Source organism: Gorilla gorilla, chromosome 4, assembly GCF_029281585.2.
Source record: "Gorilla gorilla gorilla isolate KB3781 chromosome 4, NHGRI_mGorGor1-v2.1_pri, whole genome shotgun sequence".
NCBI classification, from domain to species: Eukaryota; Metazoa; Chordata; class Mammalia; order Primates; family Hominidae; genus Gorilla; species Gorilla gorilla.
This window is the reverse complement of record NC_073228.2, coordinates 61,542,446-61,564,700: the sequence shown is the minus strand read 5'-3', so window position 1 is coordinate 61,564,700 and position 22,255 is coordinate 61,542,446. Positions and strand designations below refer to the sequence as shown.

General features: G+C 39.4%; 1 protein-coding gene across 12 annotated transcripts in view; it reads right to left on the bottom strand.

The window, feature by feature from the left end:
• Positions 1-22,255, bottom strand: part of NF1 (neurofibromin 1) — a 260,201-nt gene that overhangs the window by 123,698 nt on the left and 114,248 nt on the right. For all 12 annotated transcript variants that reach the window (XM_055388560.2, XM_031010600.3, XM_055388563.2 and 9 more), the window contains 10 exons: positions 20,679-21,119; positions 20,169-20,308; positions 19,761-19,883; positions 19,218-19,301; positions 17,961-18,077; positions 17,270-17,451; positions 16,938-17,149; positions 14,386-14,547; positions 14,137-14,240; positions 998-1,133 (listed from right to left, as the gene is read on the bottom strand). In XM_055388560.2, coding sequence (XP_055244535.1) covers positions 998-1,133; positions 14,137-14,240; positions 14,386-14,547; positions 16,938-17,149; positions 17,270-17,451; positions 17,961-18,077; positions 19,218-19,301; positions 19,761-19,883; positions 20,169-20,308; positions 20,679-21,119 — 1,701 coding nt within the window. The remainder of the gene's footprint in view (positions 1-997; positions 1,134-14,136; positions 14,241-14,385; positions 14,548-16,937; positions 17,150-17,269; positions 17,452-17,960; positions 18,078-19,217; positions 19,302-19,760; positions 19,884-20,168; positions 20,309-20,678; positions 21,120-22,255) is intronic.

Here is a 22,255-nt window from a genome sequence, read left to right as displayed (position 1 = left end):
TTTTTACAGATAGAACAGATACATCTTTAAAAATAGCAATGGGGAAAAAATTCACATAGAGCAGCCTCAAACAGCTTTTAAAATGGTGATTTCAATGATGCTGTTAACGTCTCTAAGCAACTGAAGCCGTGCGCTAAAAAAGCAAATGGCTGCAATGACTCTGCAAAGAGAGAGACACAAAGACATGGGTTTTGATAACTGTGTATTTCCCTTATATCCACCCCATCCCAAATTCCAGACCCACTAATGTTTATTCCAGAATCATAGTTTCCAAAAGGCTAATATGCATTTGCAGGACCTCCCTTGGAATAAATAATTCCTAAAACTGCAATGTGCAATTCAAAAACACAGTAGAAGACATAAAAGAACATAGACCGAATTCCCTAAAAAAGAAGGCCATGACTATGGCTATTTTCTGAGTTCAGACGCATTACTTGCAGTGCTAGTGTTAGAAGGTCTAATAATTTGGTCTGAATGATGATGCAGTATCTCTTTTAAGAAACATGCTACATAAAGTAAACAGAACAATCAGTCTATCCTGGGAAAACCTGACACAAACTAATTATACATTAATGAAGAAACCAAAATCACAGATGATCAAGCAATTCACAATGCAAAAAGCAAGGAGGAGACCCGCCTCAACTGTGAAACACCCTGTAAATAATTTAGGTTAATAGATGACAACAACAAAAATCCATAATATGTTCATTTCAGCCACATCCATCATACCCAATGGATTCACTGCATTTTAAACTTGCTCCCAATGCAAGTAAAATTTAGTATTTTAAAGTATTCTCTTACTTCAAACTGTTGCCTAAGTAACATTTAAGTTTTTTTCAAAGACAATTCCAATAACAATTCTCAATGTATTATTCATCCAAACTGACTCAGTATTATAGTTAACCACACACCATCAGCAGCTAGATCCTTCTTTGATAAAGCATTCTTCATAATTTAACTTTAGATTAATAATGGTAATCTCTAACTGTAAGCATACCTGGTATAAACAGTGGCACACACTTCGAAGTTGAGGGGGGAATTCTGAGGAGGAACTGATGATGGCATGGAAGAACTTTTCAGTCATCTGAAGGAGGTTCCGCTGGTTTTCCTCAAGGCTCTCTGATGGTTCTAACCTACAAAAAAATAAAAATAAAATCCTAACACTTTTGTTTAAAACAAATAACAAAAATCACTCCTTAAAAGAGACTCTTATACAGACATTAAGCCAAGTGCAACGTGTAGACTTCATTGGAATCTTTAAACAACCAACTATAAAAAAAAAAAAAGACAACTTTGACAGGGCTGGATGGCTTACGCCTGCAATCCCAGTACTTTGGAAGGCCAAGGCTGACAGATCATTTGAGGTCAGGAGTTCAAGACCAGCCTGGCCAACATGGTGAAACCCCATCTCTACTAAAAACACAAAAATTAGTCAGGTGCCTGTAATCCCAGCTACTCAGGAGGCTGAGGCAGGAGAATCACTTGAACCTGGGAGGTGGAGGCTGCAGTGAGCCAAGATTGCACCACTGCACTCCAGCTTGGATGAAAGGGCAAGACTGAATCTCAAAAATAAAAATAAAAATAAAAAAAAAGACAACTTTGAGATAACTGAAAAAAATTTAACAGAAAACTAGTCTTAGATGTATTATTCAGGATTATTAACTTAAATTTGTGTGGAAATACTCAGGCTGCACATGCACGTGTATGTGTGTTTAAGTCTGTATATGTTAGAAACATGATCTCTGAGATATGCTTTAAAATACCCAAGCAACAAAAGGGGGAGAGAGGGGACAGATAAAACAAGAATATCATGTATTTTTCCAATTCACAATCCTCTATGTGTATATGCCCATATGAAAAAATTAACACACACATATGAATGATGCAGGTGTTTTTTTTTGGTGGGGGTTGGGGGCGGGGGATGGAGTTTCACTCTTGTTGCCCAGGCTGGAGTGTGATGGCGCAATCTCAGTTCACTGCAACCTCCGCCTCCCTGGTTCAAGTGATTCTCCTGCCTCAGCCTACCAAGTAGTTAGGATTACAGGCATGGGCCACCACGCCCGGCTAATTTTATATTTTTAGTAGAGACAGGGTTTCACCACGTTGGTCAGGCTGGTCTCAAACTCCCGACTTTAAGTGACCCACCTGCCTCGGCCTCCTAAAGTGCTGGGATTACAGGCATAAGCCACCACGCCCGGCTGAATGATGTAGGTTTTTACTTTTTTCATCAATAGTAACAAAAGGCAACTTTCATCTTTCACTCTACATTATGTTTCTGAGATTTATCCATGTTGATAGATGAAGATATAGTTCACTTTACTGCATAATAGTCTATTGTATACCATGATTTATCTATTCTCTAATTATAATGAACATTAAACATTTTTCACCTTTACAGACACCACTGCAATGAACATTCTTGCACATAAGAGATTCTCTAAGGCAGCTACCTAAAAATGAGATTTCTGAGTTATTGAGTATATGCAGATATAACTTTACTAGATATTGCCAAATAGCTCTAAAACTAGTACTGTATAAGAATTCTTATTCCCCTCCAATCTAGCAGTTGAGTAAAACATGAGGTAGCTCATGTTTTTAACTTCTATTTCCACAGTTCCTACTAAAGTTAGACATGCTTTTAGATATTTTGTGGCCATTCAGGTTTACCCTATTTTGAACTGCATTTCACATCCAGTCTGACATTTCTAACTGCTAGATGTCCCCTCCCCACCGGTATCTAAAAATCAGTATGCCCCAAATTAACTGATTTTTCCTCATACTCTTATGTCTTATCATGTGCTCTATGTCATCAATAGCACTATCACTTTCTTAATCACATCATTCAGGCCATCTCTGATGTCACTTTTTCCTGCCCTACTTCATTATTCCCCATATCCAATCAGTATTGCTTTTTTTTTTTTGAGATGGAGTCTTGCTCTGTTGCCAGGCTGGAGTGCAGTGGCACAATCTCAGCTCACTGCAACCTCCGCCTCCAGGTTCAAGCAATTCTCCTGCCTCAGCCTCCCAAGTAGCTGGGACTACAGGCGCACCACTACCACGCCCAGGTAATTTTTGTATTTTTAGTAGAGACAGGGTTTCACCATGTTGGCCAGCATGGTCTAGATTTCTTGACCTTATGATCTGCCTACCTCAGCCTCCCAAAGTGCTGGGATTACGGGCATGAGCCACCGTGCCCGGCCCAGTGTTGCTGACTCTTATCAGTACCACGTCTAAACTCTGATGTTGTGATTAAAGGAAGAGATTCCGCAAGCAGACTTACTAGGTTTAAATTTCAGCTCTATCAGTTATCAATCATTATGAGTTGGTCACAATCCTTAAATTCTCTGGGTGTCATTTTTTCTTATCAATAACACAGGACTAATAATGCCTACTTTATGTAGTTTAATTTTACCCAATAGTAATCAAATCCACAAACCTTTACTCTCTAACTAGCCTAATCTGAACTCTCAAAATACACCCCTTATGAAACTCACCACTTATCTGTTGTGTGTTTTATCCCTCTTACTAAACTGTAAGCTCCTTGAAGGAAGTATTTACCTATGTCCCCTTAAAGACTAGCACAGTGCCTTACCACAGCAAGTACTGAGTAAATATTTGTTTTTAACAGGTTAATTAGTAATTTTGTTTCTATATTAATTAACGTATTACAGAAATGCTTTGGACACTTACGTCATTGCTGTAGATTCCTTAGAGTTTGCTGTGTGGCACAGCATATGAATACAGTAAGAGTTCAGAAATTAGCATGGACTGCAAAGCAAGAAATACTTCATTGAACAGGTGAGTTCTAAAGGAGGCACAGAATTTGCATAGACAAAAGAAGTAAGGGTATTTCAGAAAGAGAAAGTAGGTGGGGCAGGTAATCAATCCAATAAACATTTAGTGCACATCTACTATCTGCCATCTTAGTGTCAGGTGCTGAGGATTCAACAATTGCCTTTTGACCTTTTCAAAAAGGAGAAAGACATATAGACCAGGTATTCCACACTAAGTACTCAATACAATAATTCAAGGGTATTGTGATAAATATATATTTGGTCTCTGCTCCTGATTCCTGACACACTGCTCTTAAAACCCTTGGAATCTCTGGAAGTGCTGAGTGTCTTTTATATGATAATGAGATGACTAGTGGCTGGGAGGCCCTAGGGAGCTTCAAGACGGGGCTAGTCACCAGAAAGACCAAGTTTCGATTAGAGGGTTGAGACTTTCAGCCCCACTCCCCAACCTCCAAGGAGAGGAGAGAGGCTGAAGGTGAGTTTATCACCAATGACCCATGATTTAATCAATCATGCCTATATAATGAGGTCACCATAAAAACCCAACGAACAGAGTTTGAAGAGCTTCCAGGTTGCCGAACACATAGAGGTGCCTGGAGGGTAGTGCACCTGGAGACAGCATGGAAGCTCCAGGCCCCTTCCCACATGTCTTGCCCTATGTGCATCTTTTCCATCTGGCTGTTCATCTGTATCCTTTCTGATATCCTTTATAGTAAGTAGGCAAACAAAAGTAAAGTATGCCCCTGAGTTCTGTGAGTCCTTCTAGCAAATTAATCCAACTCAAGGTGAAGTTGTGAGAAGCACAGGTAACAACCTGGGGCTTGTAATTGGCATCTGAAGTGGTAGCAATCTTACTCAGCCCTTATCCTGTGGGAAATCTGATGCTATCTCCAGGTAAACAGTGTCACGGTTGAACTGAATCACAAGGACACCTGGTTGGTATCTATTGGAGAATGGCTGATGGTTGTTAGGAAGCCAGAGGAGGAAAATGAACTTGCAATATGTGGCTAATTGAAGAGACAGTCTAAATATGGGGATTATATGCAGGGAGAACAGTTAAGCTACAACAGTAATCCAAATCTTAGATATGGAGGTCTAGGAGTTGGTGGGTATGAATGAGATTAACAATTTTTTAACAAGGCTCAAAGAGACTGCTAGAAACCCTGACAATTGCCTACTTTGTGAAATTTTTTTTTTGAGTCAGCATAGCAGCAGGAACACTGCAGTCCATTTCAGGTTTCCCTCTAAAACAATACCTTCTAGCCACAGTGCTCTCTTGCTTCCCACATGCCAATGGTAACCTGTTGAATATTCTACTAATTCTGAACTACAATGAACATTTGTGTTCAATTATTCAAGTGTTTCTGTGTATAAAACTTTTCCCAAGTTGATTTTCAAAGAACTAGCTTGAGAACTGGAGGTGGAGCAAGATGGCTGAATGGAGGCCTCCAGGGATCGTCCCCCCCATTTGGAACACCAACTTGAACAATCATCCATACAAAAAAGCACCTTCATAAGAACTGAAAATCAGGTAAGTGATCACAATACCTGGTCTTAACATCATATTAAGGAAAGAGGCACTGAAGCGGGTAGGAAAAACTGTCTTGAATTACCTATACCACCCTTCCTTCACCTCCTGGCAGTGGCCCCGTGGTGTGCAAAGAAAATCTGCATTTGGGGGACGGACAGCACAGTGATTATGGGACTTTGTATTAGGACTAAATGCTGCCCTGTCATAGCAGAAAGCAACACAGGGCAGAGCTCAGCTGGTGCTCAAGGATGGAGAACTTAGAACAGACCTAGCCAGAGGTAAATCACCCATCCCAGCTGTTGAAACCTGAGTTCCAGCAAGCCCCACCACCAAGAGCTAAAGTGCCCTGAGGTCCTAAATAAACTTGAAAGGCAGTCTAGGCCCACAAGGACTGCAGTTTCTGGGTAAGTCCTGGTGCTGTGCTGGGCTCAGAGCCAGTGGACTTGGGGTGGACCTAGTGAGACAGCCAGGGCAGCCAAGGGAATGCTTACATCACCCCTCTCCCAAACCCAGGCAGCTCAGCTCAGCTTGTAGCTCCAACAGAGACGCCTTCCCTCTGTTCAAATACAAGAGTGGAGAGAGTAAAGAGGACCTTGTCTTGCAACTACCAGCTTAGCCACAGTAGGAGAGGGCACCAGGCAGAGTCCTGAGGCCCCCATTCCAGGCCCTACCTCACAGACAACACTCCTAAACAAACCCTGGGCCAGAAGGAAATCTGCTGTCTTAAAAGGAAGGACCCAGTCCTGGCAGAACTCATCACCTGCTGACTAAAGAGCCCTTGGCCCCTGAACAACCAGGAGGGATAGCCAGGCAGTACTTGCTGTGGGCCTTGGGTGAGACTTGGAGACATGCTGGCTTCAGGGGTGACCCAGCACATTACCAACTGTGGTGGCTATGGAGAGAGACCCCTTCTGCTTGAGGAAAGAAGAGGTAAGAATAAAGGGGACTCTGTGTTGCAACTTGGGTACCAGCTTGACACAGTGGGGTAGAGCACTAAGTAGGCTCCTGGGGTCCCAGATTCCAGGCCTTGGCTCCTGGAAAACTTTCCTGGACCTGCCCTGGGTTAGAGGGGAGCCCCATGGCCTTAAGGGAGAGACTCAGAACTGGCAGCATTCACCATGAGCTGAATGAAGAGCCCTTGGGCCTTGAGTGAACATCAGTGGTAGCCAGGCAGCACTCACCATGGGCCTGGGGCGATGGCGGCCATGGGAAAAGACTCCTCTGCTTGAGAAAAGAGGAGGGAAGAGTGGGAAGGACTTTGTCTTAAGCTTGGGTGCCAGCTTAATGCTTAGCCGCAGCAGAATAAAGCACTAGGTAGATCTCTGATGTACCCAACTCTAGGCACTGGCTCCTGAATGGCATCTCTGGACCCATGGAGAACTCACTGCCTGAACGAAAGGACGCAAGCCTGGCTGGGTTTGCTACCTGCTGACTGTAGAGCCTTTGGGCCTTGAGTGAACATAGGTGGTAGTCAGGCAGCAGTACTGCAGGCCTTGGGCAAGACCCAGTGCACTCCCAGTGGTGGTGTCCACAGGGCTGCTTGTGTCACCCCTCCCCCAGCTCCAGGCAGCTCAACACACACACACACACACACACACACACACACACACACACACAGAGAGAGAGAGAGAGAGAGAGAGAGAGAGAGAGAGACTGACTCTGTTTGTTTAGAGGAAAGTAAGGGAAGAGAAGAAGAGAACAAGAGTCTGTTTGATAACCCAGGGAATTCTCCAGGATCTTATGCAAGACCACCAAGGTGGTACCGCTATGAGTGTACAAGAGCCACAGCGTTATTGGGTTTGGAGTGTCCCCTAAAGCAGATATAGCTGCAGTGACCAAAGACTTAAGATAACAACACCCAAGTACCTTCAAATACTTGGAAAGCCTTCCCCAGAAGGGTGGGTACAAACAAGCCCAGACTACAAAGACTACAAAAATACCTAACTCTTCAATGCCCGGGCACTAATGAACATCCATAAGCATCAAGACCATCCAGAAAAACATGACCCACCAAACGAATTAAAGAAGGCACCAGTGATCAATCCTGGAGAGACAGCGATATGTGACCTCTCAGACCGAGGATTCAAAATAGCTGTTTTGAGGAAGCTCAAGGAAATCCATGATAATGTGGAGAAGGAATTCGGAATCCTATCAGATAAATTTAACGAAGAGACTGAAACAATTACAAAGAACCAGAGAGAAATTCTGGAGACGAAAAATGCAGCTGACATACTGAAATATGCATCAAGAGTCTCTCAAAAGCAAAATTGATGAAGCAGAAGAATTAGCAAGCTTGAAGGCAGCCTATATGAAAATACACAGAGGAGACAAAAAAGAATAAAGAATGAAGCATGCTTACAAGATCTAGAAAACAGCCTCAAAAGAGCAAATTTAAGAGTTACTGGCCTTAAAGAGGAGGTAGAGGCGGAGGGTGCAGTGAGCAGAGGTTGCACCATTGCACTACAGCCTGGGCGACAAGAGTGAACCTCCATCTCAAAAAAAAAAAAAACTTACGAAACCTAGGGAAAGATATTTATCAATATTCAAGTCCAGGAAGGTTACAGAACACCAAACAGATTTAAACCAAAGAAGATTAACTCAAGGTATTTAATAATCAGACTCCCAAAGGTCAAGGATAAAGAAAGGATCCTAAAAGCAGCAAGAGGAAAGAAACAAATAACATACAGTGGAGCTCCAATATGTCTGGCCCCAGACTTCTCAGTGGAAACCTTAGAGGCCAGGAGAGAGTGGCATGACATATTTCAAGCGCTAAAGAAAAAAAAAAAAAAAAAACTTTTACCTTAGAACAGTATCCAGTGAAAATATCCTTCATATATGGAGAAATAAAGACTTTCCTAGACAAACAAAAGCTGAGGGATTTTATCAATGCCAGACCTGTCCTAGAAGAAATGCTAAAGGGAGTTCTTCAATCAAAAGGAAAAGGACATTAACAAGCAATAAGAAATCTGAAGGTAAAAAATTCACTGGTAATAGTAAATACACAAAATATTATAACACTGTAATTGTGGTATGAACTACTATCTTGAGAAGACTAAAAGATGAACCTTTTAAAAATAACTACAGCTTTTCAAGATACAGACAGTATAATAAGGTATACATAAAAACAACAAAAAGTTAAAAAGTAGGGGGATAAAGTTAAAGTGTAGAGTTTTTATTAGTTTTCTTTTTGCTTGTTTGTTTGCTGCTTTATGCCATCAGTGTTAACTTGTCATCAGCTTAAAAGAATGGCTCATAAAATATTATTGGCAAGCCTCATGGTAACCTCAAATCAAAAAACAACAGATGCACAAAAAATAAAAAGCAAGAAATTAAAATATATCACCTGTGAAAATCACTTTTACTAAAGGGAAGGCAGGAAGGAAGAAAAGGAGGAAGAGAAGACCACAAAACCACCAGAAAACAAATAACAAAATAGCAGGAGTAAGTCCTCGTCAATAATAACACTGAATGTAAATGGACTAAATTCTCCAATCAAAAGACGTAAGAGTGATTGAATGGATTAAAAACAAACAAAAATAACCCATGACCCAACAATCTGTTGCCCACAAGAAACAGACATCATCTATAAGGAAAAACACAGACTGAAAATAAAGCAAAGAAAAAAGATATTCCATGGCTGGGCATGGTAGCTCACGCCTGTAATCTCAGCACTTTGGGAGACTGAGGCGGGTGGATTGCTTGAGGTCAGGAGTTTGGGACCAGCCTGACCAACATGGTGAAACCCTGTCTCTACTAAAAATACAAAAATTAGCTGGGCATCGTGGCAGGCACCTGTAATCCCAGCTACTCAGGAGGCTGAGGCAGGCGAATCACTTGAACCCAGGAGGCAGAGGTTGCAGTGAGCCAAGATCACACCACTACACTCCAACCTGTGTGACAGAGCAAGACTGTGTCTCAAAACAAACAAACAAAAACAAACAAACACACAAACAAAATACACATGGCAAACAGGTACATGAAAAGGTGCTCAACATCACTGATTATCAGAGAAATGCAAATCAAAACTACAATGAGATATCATGTCACCCTAAAGTTGCTTTTATCCAAAAGACAGGCAATAACAAATGGTGACAAGGAGAAAAGTGAGAAAAGGAAACCCTCATACACTATTGGCAGGAATGTAAATTAGTATAACACTATGGAGGACCATTTGGAGGTTCCTCAAAAAACTAAAAATAAAACTACCATATGATCCAGAAATCTCACTGCTAGGTATATACTGAAACAAAAGGAAATCAGTATATTGAAGACATATCGGCACTCCCATGTTTGTTGCAGCACTATTCACAATAGCCTATATTTGGAAGCAACCTAAGTGTCTGTCCACAGAAGAATGGATAAAGAAACTGTGGTACATATACACAACGGAGTACTATTCAGACACAAAACATGAGATTCCTGTCATTTGCAACAACACGGATGGAACTGGAAGTTATGATGTTAAGTGAAATAAGCCAGGCAAAGAAATACAACATCGTGCGCTCTCTTATTTGTGGAAGCTAAAAAAATTAAAACAATTGAACTCATGGAGATAGAGAGTAGAATGATAGTTACCCAGAGGCTGGGAAGTGTAGTGGGGGGTGGGGAAGGGGAGACCGGAGATGGTTAATGTGTACAAAAGTATATAAATGAGATCCAGTTATTTGATAGCACAAGGTGACTACAGTCAATGAGAACTTATTGTACATTTAAAAATCACTAAAAGAGTATAATTGGATTGTATGTAACATAAAGAAACGACAGGCCGGGCACGGTGGCTGACGCCTGTAATCCCAGCACTTTGGGAGGCCAAGACAGGCGGCTCTCCTGAGGTCAGGAGGTCAAGACTAGCCTGGCCAACATTGTGAAACCCTGTCTCTACTAAAAATACAAAAATTAGCCAGGCATGGTAGTGGGCACCTGTAATCCCAGCTACTCGGGAGGCTGAGGCAAGGAGAATTGCTTGAACATGAGAGGCGGAGGTTGCAGTGAGCCAAGATAGCACCACTGCATTCCAGCCTGGGCGACAAGAGCGAAACTCTGTCTCAAAAAAGAAAAAAGAAAGGATCAATGCTTGAGGTGATGGACACCCCATTTACCCTGAAGTGATTACTACACATTGTATGTCTGTATCAAAATATGTCATGTACCCCATAAATATAAACACCTACTATGTACCCAGAAAAAATAAAAATTAAAAAATAAAAAGATCTAGCTTTGCGTTTCATTATTTTTTTCCTATTTTTAATTTCATTGATTTCTGATTCCCGCCCCCCATCTTGCTTTAGGTATTGCTCTTTGTCTAGTTTTCTAAGGTGAGAGCTCAGATAATTCATTTTAGATTTTCTTTTCTAACATATACATTTAACACTGCTAAGCAACTGCTTTTATTAAACCCCACAAATTTTGATGTATTTTCATTTTCATTTATTCTTCTGTTTGTCTTTGCATTTCAGTTTGGGAAGTTTCTCTTGATATAACTACAAATTCACCGATTCTTTCTTCAGTGGTGCCCAGACTACTGATAAGCCCACTAAAGGAATTCTCCCTGTTACAGCTTTTTTCTCTAGCATTCTCTTTTGATTCTTTCTTAATTTCCATGTCTCTGCTTACATTACCCATCTGTTCTTACACACTGCCCATTTTCCATGAAAGCCCTTAGCATATTAGTTATTTTAAACTCTGTTTGACAATTTCAAAGTTCCAATACATCTTGCCACATCTGAGTCTGATTCTGATGCTTGCTTTGTCTCCTCAGACTGATTTTTCATTTTTTGTTAGCATGCATTGTCATGTTTTGTTGAAAGCCAGACAAGATGTATTGGGTCATAGGAACTGAGGTAAATTGGACTTTAGTGTGAGGCATTCTGTTAATCTGCCTAGAAGTTAGGTTATGTTTAATGTTTGCTGTAACTGTAGGCACCCATTTCCTCTAGTGCTCTTATTTCTGTCTCTTTTGTTGTCCCTGGGTTTCCCCGTTAACTGGGATATTGGGGAAGGGAAGTACTCTACAATCTGATTATATCTCCATTGTTTTATTGGGCCAAATTCCTTAAAGTGTGACCTTCAAAGAGTTTCTTTTTTTTTTTTTTTTTTTTTTAGAGAGTCTCGCTCTGTCGCCCAGGCTGGAGTGCAGTGGTGCAAATCTCAGCTCACTGCAACCTCCACCTCCTGGGTTCAAGCGATTCTCCTGCCTCAGCCTCCTGGTAGCTGGGACTACAGGCACGTGCCACCACACCCAGCTAATTTTTTGTATTTTTAGTAAAGACGGGGTTTCACCATGTTAGCCAGTATGGTCTCGATCTCCTGACTTCGTGATCTGCCCACCTCAGCCTCCCAAAGTGCTGGGATTACAGATGTGAGCCACCAGGCCAGACTCAAAGAGTTTCTTAGCCTTTTTTCTCTTCTTACAGAAACGCTAGAGGGGGCTGGAGGTGGCTAACTTCTAAGTCAAATAAAGCTCTGGTAAAGTAATTTCTCCTGAGGGCAAACCTTTGCTAGGGATAACAGAACACTGTGGTCATATTTAAAAATGGCTACTTTTCCCCTTCCCCTGCCCAAAGCATAAACGGATTTTTCTCCTATCTTCACCATGAGAGCCTGATGAGGCTTCTGGAGGTAAAACTTACAAAGGTGCAGGGGTCCCTGCAAGACTAGGCCCCTAGGAGTTTTAACTCTCTAGGCACTCCATGCTCAGCCTCCAGCAACTCGTCAACTATGATCTAAGCTCTCCTACCAGTCACTGGCTCCAGCAGCTTCTTCTCCTGGTAAACTGTGATTCTCTGTATTTACCTGTCTCTCCAGTTTTTGGAGTGGACTTAAATTCTCTGATGGATCTAAGAGCTGCTGATTTTCAGTTTTTTAGCTTTTTTCATGTTGTGAACACGGGAGTGTTGACTTTCAAGCTCTTGACATGTCAGAGTGGGCCTCAGTTTGATTTTAAGCAACCTGAGTATATTGTTTGCCATCTAGTCCTCTTATCTGGACCACAGCACTTTGTATAGTAAACTTATTTGAAGCAGCTGGTTCACTCTCTAAGTAATTCTTTAACCTTTAGAAAGTAAAATTGCTTAATAATAAGATTCAGTAAAATTGTAGGGCACAAAATTAACATAAAAATCCGTAATAATGTATTATGTACACTTGAAAATTGCAAAAAAAAAAAAAAAAAAAGTAGACATGAGAAGTTGTCAAGAAAAAAACTGAAAGTGCTTAATGGCAAGAAAATACAAGGCTTTACAAAATATTGCTTTGGCCAGGCGTGGTGGCTCACATCTGTAATCCCAGCACTTTGGGAGGCCACAGCATGTGGATCTCTTTAGTCTAGGAGTTTGAGACCAGCCTGGGCAACAAGGCAAAACCTCGTCTCTACCAAAATACAAAAATTTTGTATTTTGCATGGTGGTGCATGCCTGTAATCCCAGCTACTTGGGAGGCTGAGACGGGAGAATCGCTTGAGTCCTGCACAGGAAGGTTGCAGTGAGCCGAGATGGTGCCACCGCACTCCAGCCTGGGTGACAGAGTGAGACCCCATTTCAAAAAATAAGAAGTAAATAAAAATATAAAAATTGCTTTTAAGTTTTTAACTATTTTAACAAAAATTGGCTTAGTGCTGGAGTTCTGAATAGATATTACAGTTGATACTTCAGCAAATGCAGATCCAAAAATATCAACTGATACACAGTTGCTAAATAATAATTATTTAGGAAGAACAATCATCAAGAAGCTCTGAACTTAAAAGTAAAAAATAAAGTCCTAACTGAAAGACAGACAAGAACATCTTAACATGTGGCTTAGAAAAAGCAAGCATAAGATATTCCGTTAAAATTCATTCACTTAACAAATATTTATAAAATGTTCACTATAAGGCAGACACCATGCTAAATACTCATGGAAGGATATAAAGATGTAAAAATGTAAAAGAGCAAACAGCCTAGAGGAGAGAGAAACTCATAAATCGTCACAATTGTTACAATGGTGGTGCACAGCACAGAACAAAGCATATTTCTTTGTTCGTGGGTAGTACCTGGTAACAAGCAGAGAAAGCTTCACAGAAATGGTGGTTTAAACTGCACTCTGGGCTGGGCATGGTGGCTCACACCTGTAATCCCAGTATTTTTGGAGGCCAGGGCAGGCGGATCACCTGAGGTCAGGAGTTTGAGACCAGCCTGGCCAAGATGGTGAAACACCATCTCTATTAAAAATACAAAAAAAAAAAAAAAAAATTACCTGGGCGTGGTGGCACACACCTGTAATCCCAGCTACTCAGGAGGCTGAGGCAGGAGAATCACACGAACCTGGGAGGCAGAGGTTGCAGTGAGCCGAGACTGCGCCAGTGCACCCCAGCCTGAATGGCAGAGTGAGACTCTGTCTCAAATTTTTAAAAAAATGACAAATAAATAAACTGCACCCTGCATTACCTATTAGCCTCTTTCCCTTCTCCTAAGTCACTCCTCATCATAGAAGAAGTGAGTTAGAAAAAGAGTATGCATGCAAGTGACTGCATATGAATATGTAAATGCATGGAAAAAGGACAGGGGAACAGACTTAACTAGTAACAGTCTCTGGAGGTGGAAGTCAAAGACACCTTTCTCTAGTTTGTCCCTGGATCTAAGGCAAATAAAAGGATACCTTAAAAAAAAATTACAGATATCATTAAAGAAACGTGTATTTGTATATAACTTTTATAATTAAAAACTAATTTTAATGATCAAGGGGAGAAGGTGCCTTGCTTCATGCGGTGTTAGTAAAAAAACAAAAAAAACAAAAAAAACAAAAAACAGAGCGGTTCTATGTGAAAAGATGACAAACCTGGTAGGATCCACTTCAAAGCTAACATGTTGCCAATCAGAGGATGTGATCACAATTCGTAATAAAGGATCCAGGAGTTTTTGTAGATAGGTAGCACCATATACCTATAGAAATGCACGAATAGGAGTTTATTATACCTGCTCCATATATTTTACCTTAAAAGAAGACAATCAGCCCTGCACATTCTGTACATAATCATTACTTGACATACCTCAGCACACACATACACACAAAATGAATGATACAAACCTTGAAACAGAATGTCATTATTTTACTGGCCAAGCTGTTGCCTCGGAAGAGAGTCTGCATGGAGTCTGCCAATTCTACTTCCTTAGAAAACATGTTCCAGAGCAGTTGGTAGAGTAAATGCCGAGAATCAAACAGAGTAACCAGAACTCGAGCTAGTTCATCCTGAGAACAAAACAAAATCAGGTTAGTGCAAACAATCCCATTTTTATTCTTAGGTAGGAAGCTAAAGAGTAGCAAAAATGTAAACCCAAAGTTGACAACCACTTGCTAAATTAAGGCAAATGGTGACTGATTAATATTTATCCTGAGATTTAACAGTGTACATTGTTTATGATAGATGACTATATACAATGTCTATGATAGCTGTTAATTCCAACGATTAACCAGTAAAAGCTATTAAGAGAGGCCTACGCTTTACTAGGAGACAAAAATCTCCAAGATTCAGCTCAAATTACATCACAAAATGAAAGAGAGCAGAAACAGAAGATGACAGCAAAGAATTTGGTTTGATTTGTACAAGCATTTGCACAGAGCAGAAATAAGATTGATGATCAGAAGAGTTCTACTCTCTTCTCATACAGTCGGGGAACTCAGCGAATACTGAATATATACTAGGCAGAGACACAACAAAAACAGAAAGACTATAGGATTTTTGAGAAACCAGGAAGAAAAGGAATTGGGCATTCAGAACCCAGAGATGAGCCAGATTTACATACAAAGCTAGGGTCACAAGGATGAGGGCTGAAATTTCTATCTATTACCTAAATGACATCCTTTATAACTCTCTGTAGTAAAACAGTTTGGGGTACACTCAAGAAAAAATGATCTAATGGTAAATCACTGTTTAATCACATGATAAGAAGAAATTTATAGATAATAGGGGTAGCCATAAAAAGATGCCTCAATCCTCAAGCAGTAACAACAAAGGCCAGGATCATGGCTCATAGCTCTCTAATTCTTGCCTGATCCAAGGATTACAATAATGTGGTAGGTGAGATCTGGCCTAACAGAAAATTCCTTCTCAAAGTCATTTAATATAAAACTCAACGAATTAAAGCTACTTGAACTTAAATGATTCTTTTTTTTTTTTTTTTTGAGACAGAGTCTCGCTCTGTCGCCCAGGCTGGAGTGCAGTGGCGTGATCTTGGCTCACTGCAACCCTCCTGGGTTCACGCCATTCTCCTGCCTCAGCCTCCCAAGTAGCTGGGACTATTGGCACCTGCCACCACGCCCAGCTAATTTTTTTGTATTTTTTTAGTAGAGACAGGGTTTCACGGTGTTAGCCAGGATGGTCTCAATCTCCCGACCTTGTGATCCTCCCGCCTCAGCCTCCCAAAGTGCTGGGATTACAGGCGTGAGCCACCACACCTGGCCCTTAACTGATTCTTTACTAAAAAAATTACTATTTTCAGTGCTAATTATAGGTAGACGCTAATAAGATAATTCAGAATATCCATTTTCAAAACATTTGAACATTTCTGAATTTTAGGCTTCAAGGAGGTTTCAATAATTTGGGGCTGTTGCTAATCAATGAGTATAAAATTTCAGTTATACAAGGTAAGTTCTAGAGATCTGCTGTGCAGCATTGTGCCTACAGACAGCAATACTGTACTATACACTTAAAAATCTGTTAGAGGGTAGATCTCATGCCAGGTGTTCTCACCAAAATAAAATACCAGAAGAGAAGCATTTCAGGTGGTGGCAGCAGCAAGGGTGCTCTAAAGCAGAAATAAGTCTAACAAGGAGGGACAGAAAGGTAGCTGGTGTGGCTTTGGTGAACAAGAAGGAAAATAGCATAAGATGATGTTAGAGATGAGGTAGGGCCCAGATCAGGTAGCGCCTTGTAGGACAGGATAAGGAGTCTGAATTTTACTTTAAGTACAGGTATAACAAATACAGACTTGTTAACAAGGACAGATTACCTTATTAGTCATAATTTACTATAACTGAAATCAGTTTTGGTACACTAAAAAGCAAATAGCCTTTTAACACTGGAAAGGAACAACAACCCTTCTCAACATTTTAGCATGTATTAAGAATGATATGATTTTAAGAAAATTTTTCATTAAATTAAGAGAGAGTCATAGCCATATGACGCTTTCAGTGTTTAAAATAAACAATATCATAATATCAAATGCAAATATAGTGCTTAAATTTTTAAAAAACTGTATAAGACATTATGGGGAAAAGAATAGCAAACTGGAGGTAGTAAACAGGCACAAATCGTGGATTCCAATTCCAGCATTGCAACAACTAACTAAAATTAGGTTTAACCTAATTACCTTATCAAATATATGAAGACATCAGAGTAGATCAGTGATTTTTAATGCGTTTAAATGGAATTTTTTAGTAGGATGAAATGATACAGAACACTAGTCAGGTCTAGTGGTGCCAACCACCTCCCTACAGCTGAAAAATCACCTCACTAAACATCTTTCTTCTGGCTCTAAAATTTTATCAATTCATTCAACAAACATTTATTGAACAAATATATTCTGAAGGATTTGCTATGTGCCAGGCACTTTTCTTCCCCGCTTACTCTATGCACTTACCCACTGAGAACAAGGAACCACATTGGCCAAAGCCATCGCTATAGGGAGTTCTCCTTGATCACCCATCATTGTGACCAGTTCCACCAATCTCTCAAACCGATCAGCCAATACCGTTTCTGCAAGTGTGTCAAATTCTGTGCCTTGTTGAAGGATTTTTGTCAGGACTTCCATAAATGTAGCTCTTGTCTGGAGATCCTTGTGGTAACCTAAGCCTAATGTGGACAAACAGATGCAAATTTACTAACATGGCCTTGCTGAAGTAATTTTTGCTTCTCTTACATGCCAGTTCTCTAGGTTTTGTATTTCTATATGAAACTTTCATTTGATCTCACCTATGGAGTGCATGAGACCACTGTCTACGTTGGCATTGAGTAAGTTTGACATTGCAAGGACTGTACAGTGCCTCAGTGATGCCAGCCTCCGAGACATGCCACGTTTCCTGCCACCTGTTTGCGCACTTTCATCTTCAACTTCACTGCAGTCATTCAAAAGGTTCATAAATAATGTGAAGTATCTGAGAAATAAAAAGACTGACCTTTACATAGCGAAGGCCGTATCAACTAGAAAGCTAACCAGACATTCCAAAACAATCATATGTGCATGGTGTGAATGGCCCTGGGTTAACTGTTTCTCTCCTCTCTCGGGATAATCAGCCAGGGTGGCTTATTATGAAGTGTGCTATGTTGGACATGATTTTACCTGATATAGCCTAGTATACCTTTCATAACATAAGCATCAAATAGATGCAATGTTACCTGGTAAATGTGTCACTTTTAATGTTAGTATATAAAATTAGTGGTCCAAACAGCTTAGACAATGTCACTTTTGTAAATGACTTAATGAAGCAATCTGGGTTTTATTATAAGCAAAATTTCACTGATCATATTATTTTCTTTAAAAAATCACAAAACACAGTTATTTTCCTATCCTAGTCCTGTCATGGGTATTATTTCTTTGCTTTTTTTGTGTGGTGGGGGGCTTTATTTGCTTTTTGCTTTATGTTTTTTGGTGACTGAAATTTACTTAAGAAATAACTGTGATTTGGCTTCCATCAATTCCACACCATCTCCTTCTTCAGGCTGCAGAGGGAGACCAGCTAGAAGTGAAACTACTGCTTCCATGCTTGCCTGGTCCAAATCTCTGAAAAAAAAAAAAAAAAAATTTAGAGACCATGAATCTTTCAAGTTCTTTCACTTCTCCTCAAATAAACCTCTTACTAACAGATATAAACCTTAGGAACTACCTATTTCATTAAACAAATTATTAGCACAACCCAAATAATTTGAGTTAATATGCAGATCCCAGAATACAAAATCATCTCAAATGGAGAGAAAGTAATACTTACTTTCTACAAAGTAATCTTGGCAAAATGGCTACCTTAAATCAGAAGCATGTACAATGGGCCCTCTGTATCAGTGAGTTCTATATCCATGGATTCGACCACCCATGGATTGAAAATATTTGGGGGAAAAAAAAAGGAGGGTTTCATCTGTACTCAACATGTACAGATTTTTTGTTGTTGTTATTCCCTAAACAATATGGTATAACAATTATTTATACAACATTTATATTGTATTAGATATTATAAGTAATCTAAAGATAATTAAAAATATATGGGAGGATGTGTATAGTTTATATGCAAATACTATGACATCTTATGTCAGGGACTTGAGCATCTGTGGATTTTAGTGTTAATGGGAGTAAGATGTCGGCAGGGGTTTGGGGAGTGGTTCTTGGAACCAATCCCTGACAGATACTGAGAGAAGACTGTATTATAAAGCTAGGCTTGGTCAAAGAAACATATGTGAATGCTTATTATACAGTCCATAGTGTTTAATCACTTTCTGATATGTGTCAATAAGTATCATTAAAGCAGACTTGATTACTTCCTTTTTTTTCTGTCTCTGGTGCTTGAATCAGGAAATCAATTATTTCTTACAAAGATTCAACACAATGAGTTCCTCAAATAATACCTTTATCTATCTAATCATAACACAAATGAATCTGAGGTATCTTATTTCCCAATAACTGTAGACTATTCTTCATAAACTGACAACACTAACTTCCCAAACACATCACTCTTTCACATTTAATTTTACTGAAAGTCTATCAGTCAAAAAAAAGCAGTAATAAAGATTAGTGTCTTTACATATTTCAAACACAAAAGTTTGACATCTCAAAAGTTTAAATACACATAAAATACAAGTATAAAGCTGTAATTAAGTAGTTATAACTCTCACAGTAAAACCCACTAATACTTGAAGGTCATTCTTTTTTTACCTTGTAAGACATTTTACATCATCATCTGCTGCTTGGTTTGATGTTCCCATAACCCAGTCTGTCAGGTATTCTACCATCTTATTCCTATAGAATGGTGGAGAAAAGAGAAAGAGCAAACAATTTTTTTGAAGCCACACACACACCTTTAGTCACGTAAGATTTCTTATAATGCAAATAATTTACCAGATAACCTAAGTGACATGACGACTTTATAAAAGAGATACTGCTATCACAGACATAAAAGCCAGAAGGGAACAAGCAACATGGATATTTATCCTCCATCATGGCCCTTAGTTATGGTATCAGACTGGAAATAGAATCAAATTCTTAGCTCAAGTATAGCACAGTTTTAGAAAAAGGGAGCATTGTCAGAGGCACAAAGCTTAGGGAAATTTGAGAAGAGATGTAGAGAAAAACAAACATGTAAATTGCTCTCGTTTCATGTCCTCCTTTCTACCAATAACCGCATATCTACTCTTTTTCTGTACTTCATTGGACATATTAAGATTTACAAGACTCTACATTGCTCTTTTGAGAACTCACCTAAATTTCATCTCTTGGCAAAATGAGAGGTCATCTCTCCTTGCCATCATTACTTCAACTAATTGACACAGTTTCGTTTTTATTTGAATTGCATGGACCATATTCCCAAGCACACGAACATACCTATATAGACATAGAAACAATAAAAAAATTATCAGATATAGACAAAAGAGAAGGCATTCAAAATACTTTAGTCATCAAGTAAAACGAATTAAATGTAAGTTTGAAAACAATAAGATATTTATTTAGAAAAGAACGTACACAACTTCTGGTTACCTTACTGTCACACCCTAGTTTGTGTGCAGTAAAGAATGGCAAATTATTTTATCAATTACTACCAGTATCAGTGTGTAAGAGGTTTTTCTTATCTCTTAAAATGTTTCTGCTACATTTCAGTAGAATGCTTACCTGACCAGATTTAACATCATTGTTTCAATGCTAGCTTGCCCTAGATGTTCAGAGCTGCCTTCAGTATGATTATCTAGCAAGTTCTTCATTATAGCTATGGTTTGTTCTACAAATTGAGTATTGGTATCAGTCAATAAAACCTAAAGAAAGAACAAATACATTAATGATTTGCCATCAATGCCCAGAAAACAGACCCCCTAGAGAGATGAAACTGACTGATCTAAACACACAGAGTAAGTGCACCCACAGGCATAGAGCCAAATAAGCATACAGATATACGCAGACACTCGTACCCATACACAGGGCACGTATACCCTTAGGCACACATACACACCAGAGTTCCTAAGAGGCAAGCTGACCTCTACATTGAGATGACTCTTCTTTCTGCAATGTTTTGGAAATTTTTAAAAACTGTTGAGTACCTAATCTAAATAATCTGAAAGAAAAAGGCTTATTTCAAACAAGTCACTCTATTCATAGGGAAAGGTGAAAAATAAGAGAACACTTTACCTGTCCTTGGGAGTCAAAAAACTTGCTGATGGTATTCTTCAATTTGTTAAATAGCATTGGATACAGAGCAGGACTCAATTCTAGACCCACCAGATCCTTAACATTGGTCCGTATTTGAAGTCCCACTTTCTCATGGTTACACACCATTAAGGACAACAGCCGATCCATAAATTTGCTGACAGGTGTATCTGCGTTTCCCTCTGAAGACATCACTGAAATCATAGAACCCTTACGTTCACTGACTGGACCCATGGGTGGGCTATAGGTTGCCAGGCCAGAATTGCTTCTCTGCTGGAGGCACACTCCCCCAAGGGCACAAAGGAAGCCAGTCATGTTGATCCATTCCTGTAGGGAGTCTGTGTCAGACAAATCTATGGATCCTCCTCCACTCACATGGGACATTCGCCTCTTAACAATGGTCTTGTGAAGGCTTTCAGCAGCCTAAACACAAAATTTTTGTGCAAAGCATGAATTAAACCTTAATTAGTTGAGACTTGACAAATTATGCTTTATCCAACATTTCTTCCATGACAAAAGTACAAAAAATGTAAAATATACATTAAAATCAACCCCTAAAATTACCATATACATTTTTAAAGAGCCACTGATCTATTTTTATCATACACTAATATAATCAGCCGAGTGTCAAATTTCTTTTAAAAAGTTTTGATTTCACATGGATGAACCTTGGAAACATCATGCTAAGTGAAAGAAGCTAATCACAAAAGCCCGCGTATTCTATAATTCCATTTACAGAATATATCCAGAATAGGCAAATCTACAGAGACAGAAAGTAGATTCATGGTTGCCTAGGGCTAGAGACGTTGGGGGAAGAGAGGCAAGAAAGTGGGTGGGGGGTGGTTAGAGGCAGAGATAGCTAAAGGGTACAGGGTTTTTTTCTCAATTGATGAAATTGTTCTAAAACTTGATTGTGGTGATGGTTGCACAACTCTGTGAATACATTAAAAACAGTCACTGAATTGGACACTTTAAATGGGTGAACTGTATGGTATGTAATTATATAAAACAGTTATCCCCCCAAAAGCTTTCATTCTAAAGCTACATGTCCCCTCCAAATAAAGGTATTAGGTACACACATTTGCTTCGTAAAAATATAACTTTTTTCTATTGTAATTAAGCATGACAAAAACACCATGGAGGAACAACCAGTTTTTATAAATCACCTAATAATGAGAGCAATATGAACATTACAAATCAAATACACACAAACACTAACTGATCATTAATTTCCAAAGTAACAGATAATATAGTCAATAGTAATAGTTGAATGAACTGTCCACATTTTAAAATTTCATTTACTCTATGGGATCAATCTACTGCCTAAGACATTCCTTACTTAGAATACCTAACAAAATAGCAAAATGAATTGTTTCCATGTTAATTTTTCTCTACCTCTGTTGCTCCTTTTCTGAAAATTCTGTGAAACACCCTGATGAAGGGAGAAAGAGCAAGAAAAGGTAAAGAAATGGTCTCTGCAACAAACAGTCTCTAGCAGTGCTGCCCAGTATTTCTGTGATGACAGGAACATTTTCTCTCTCTGCTGTCCGATAGAGTAA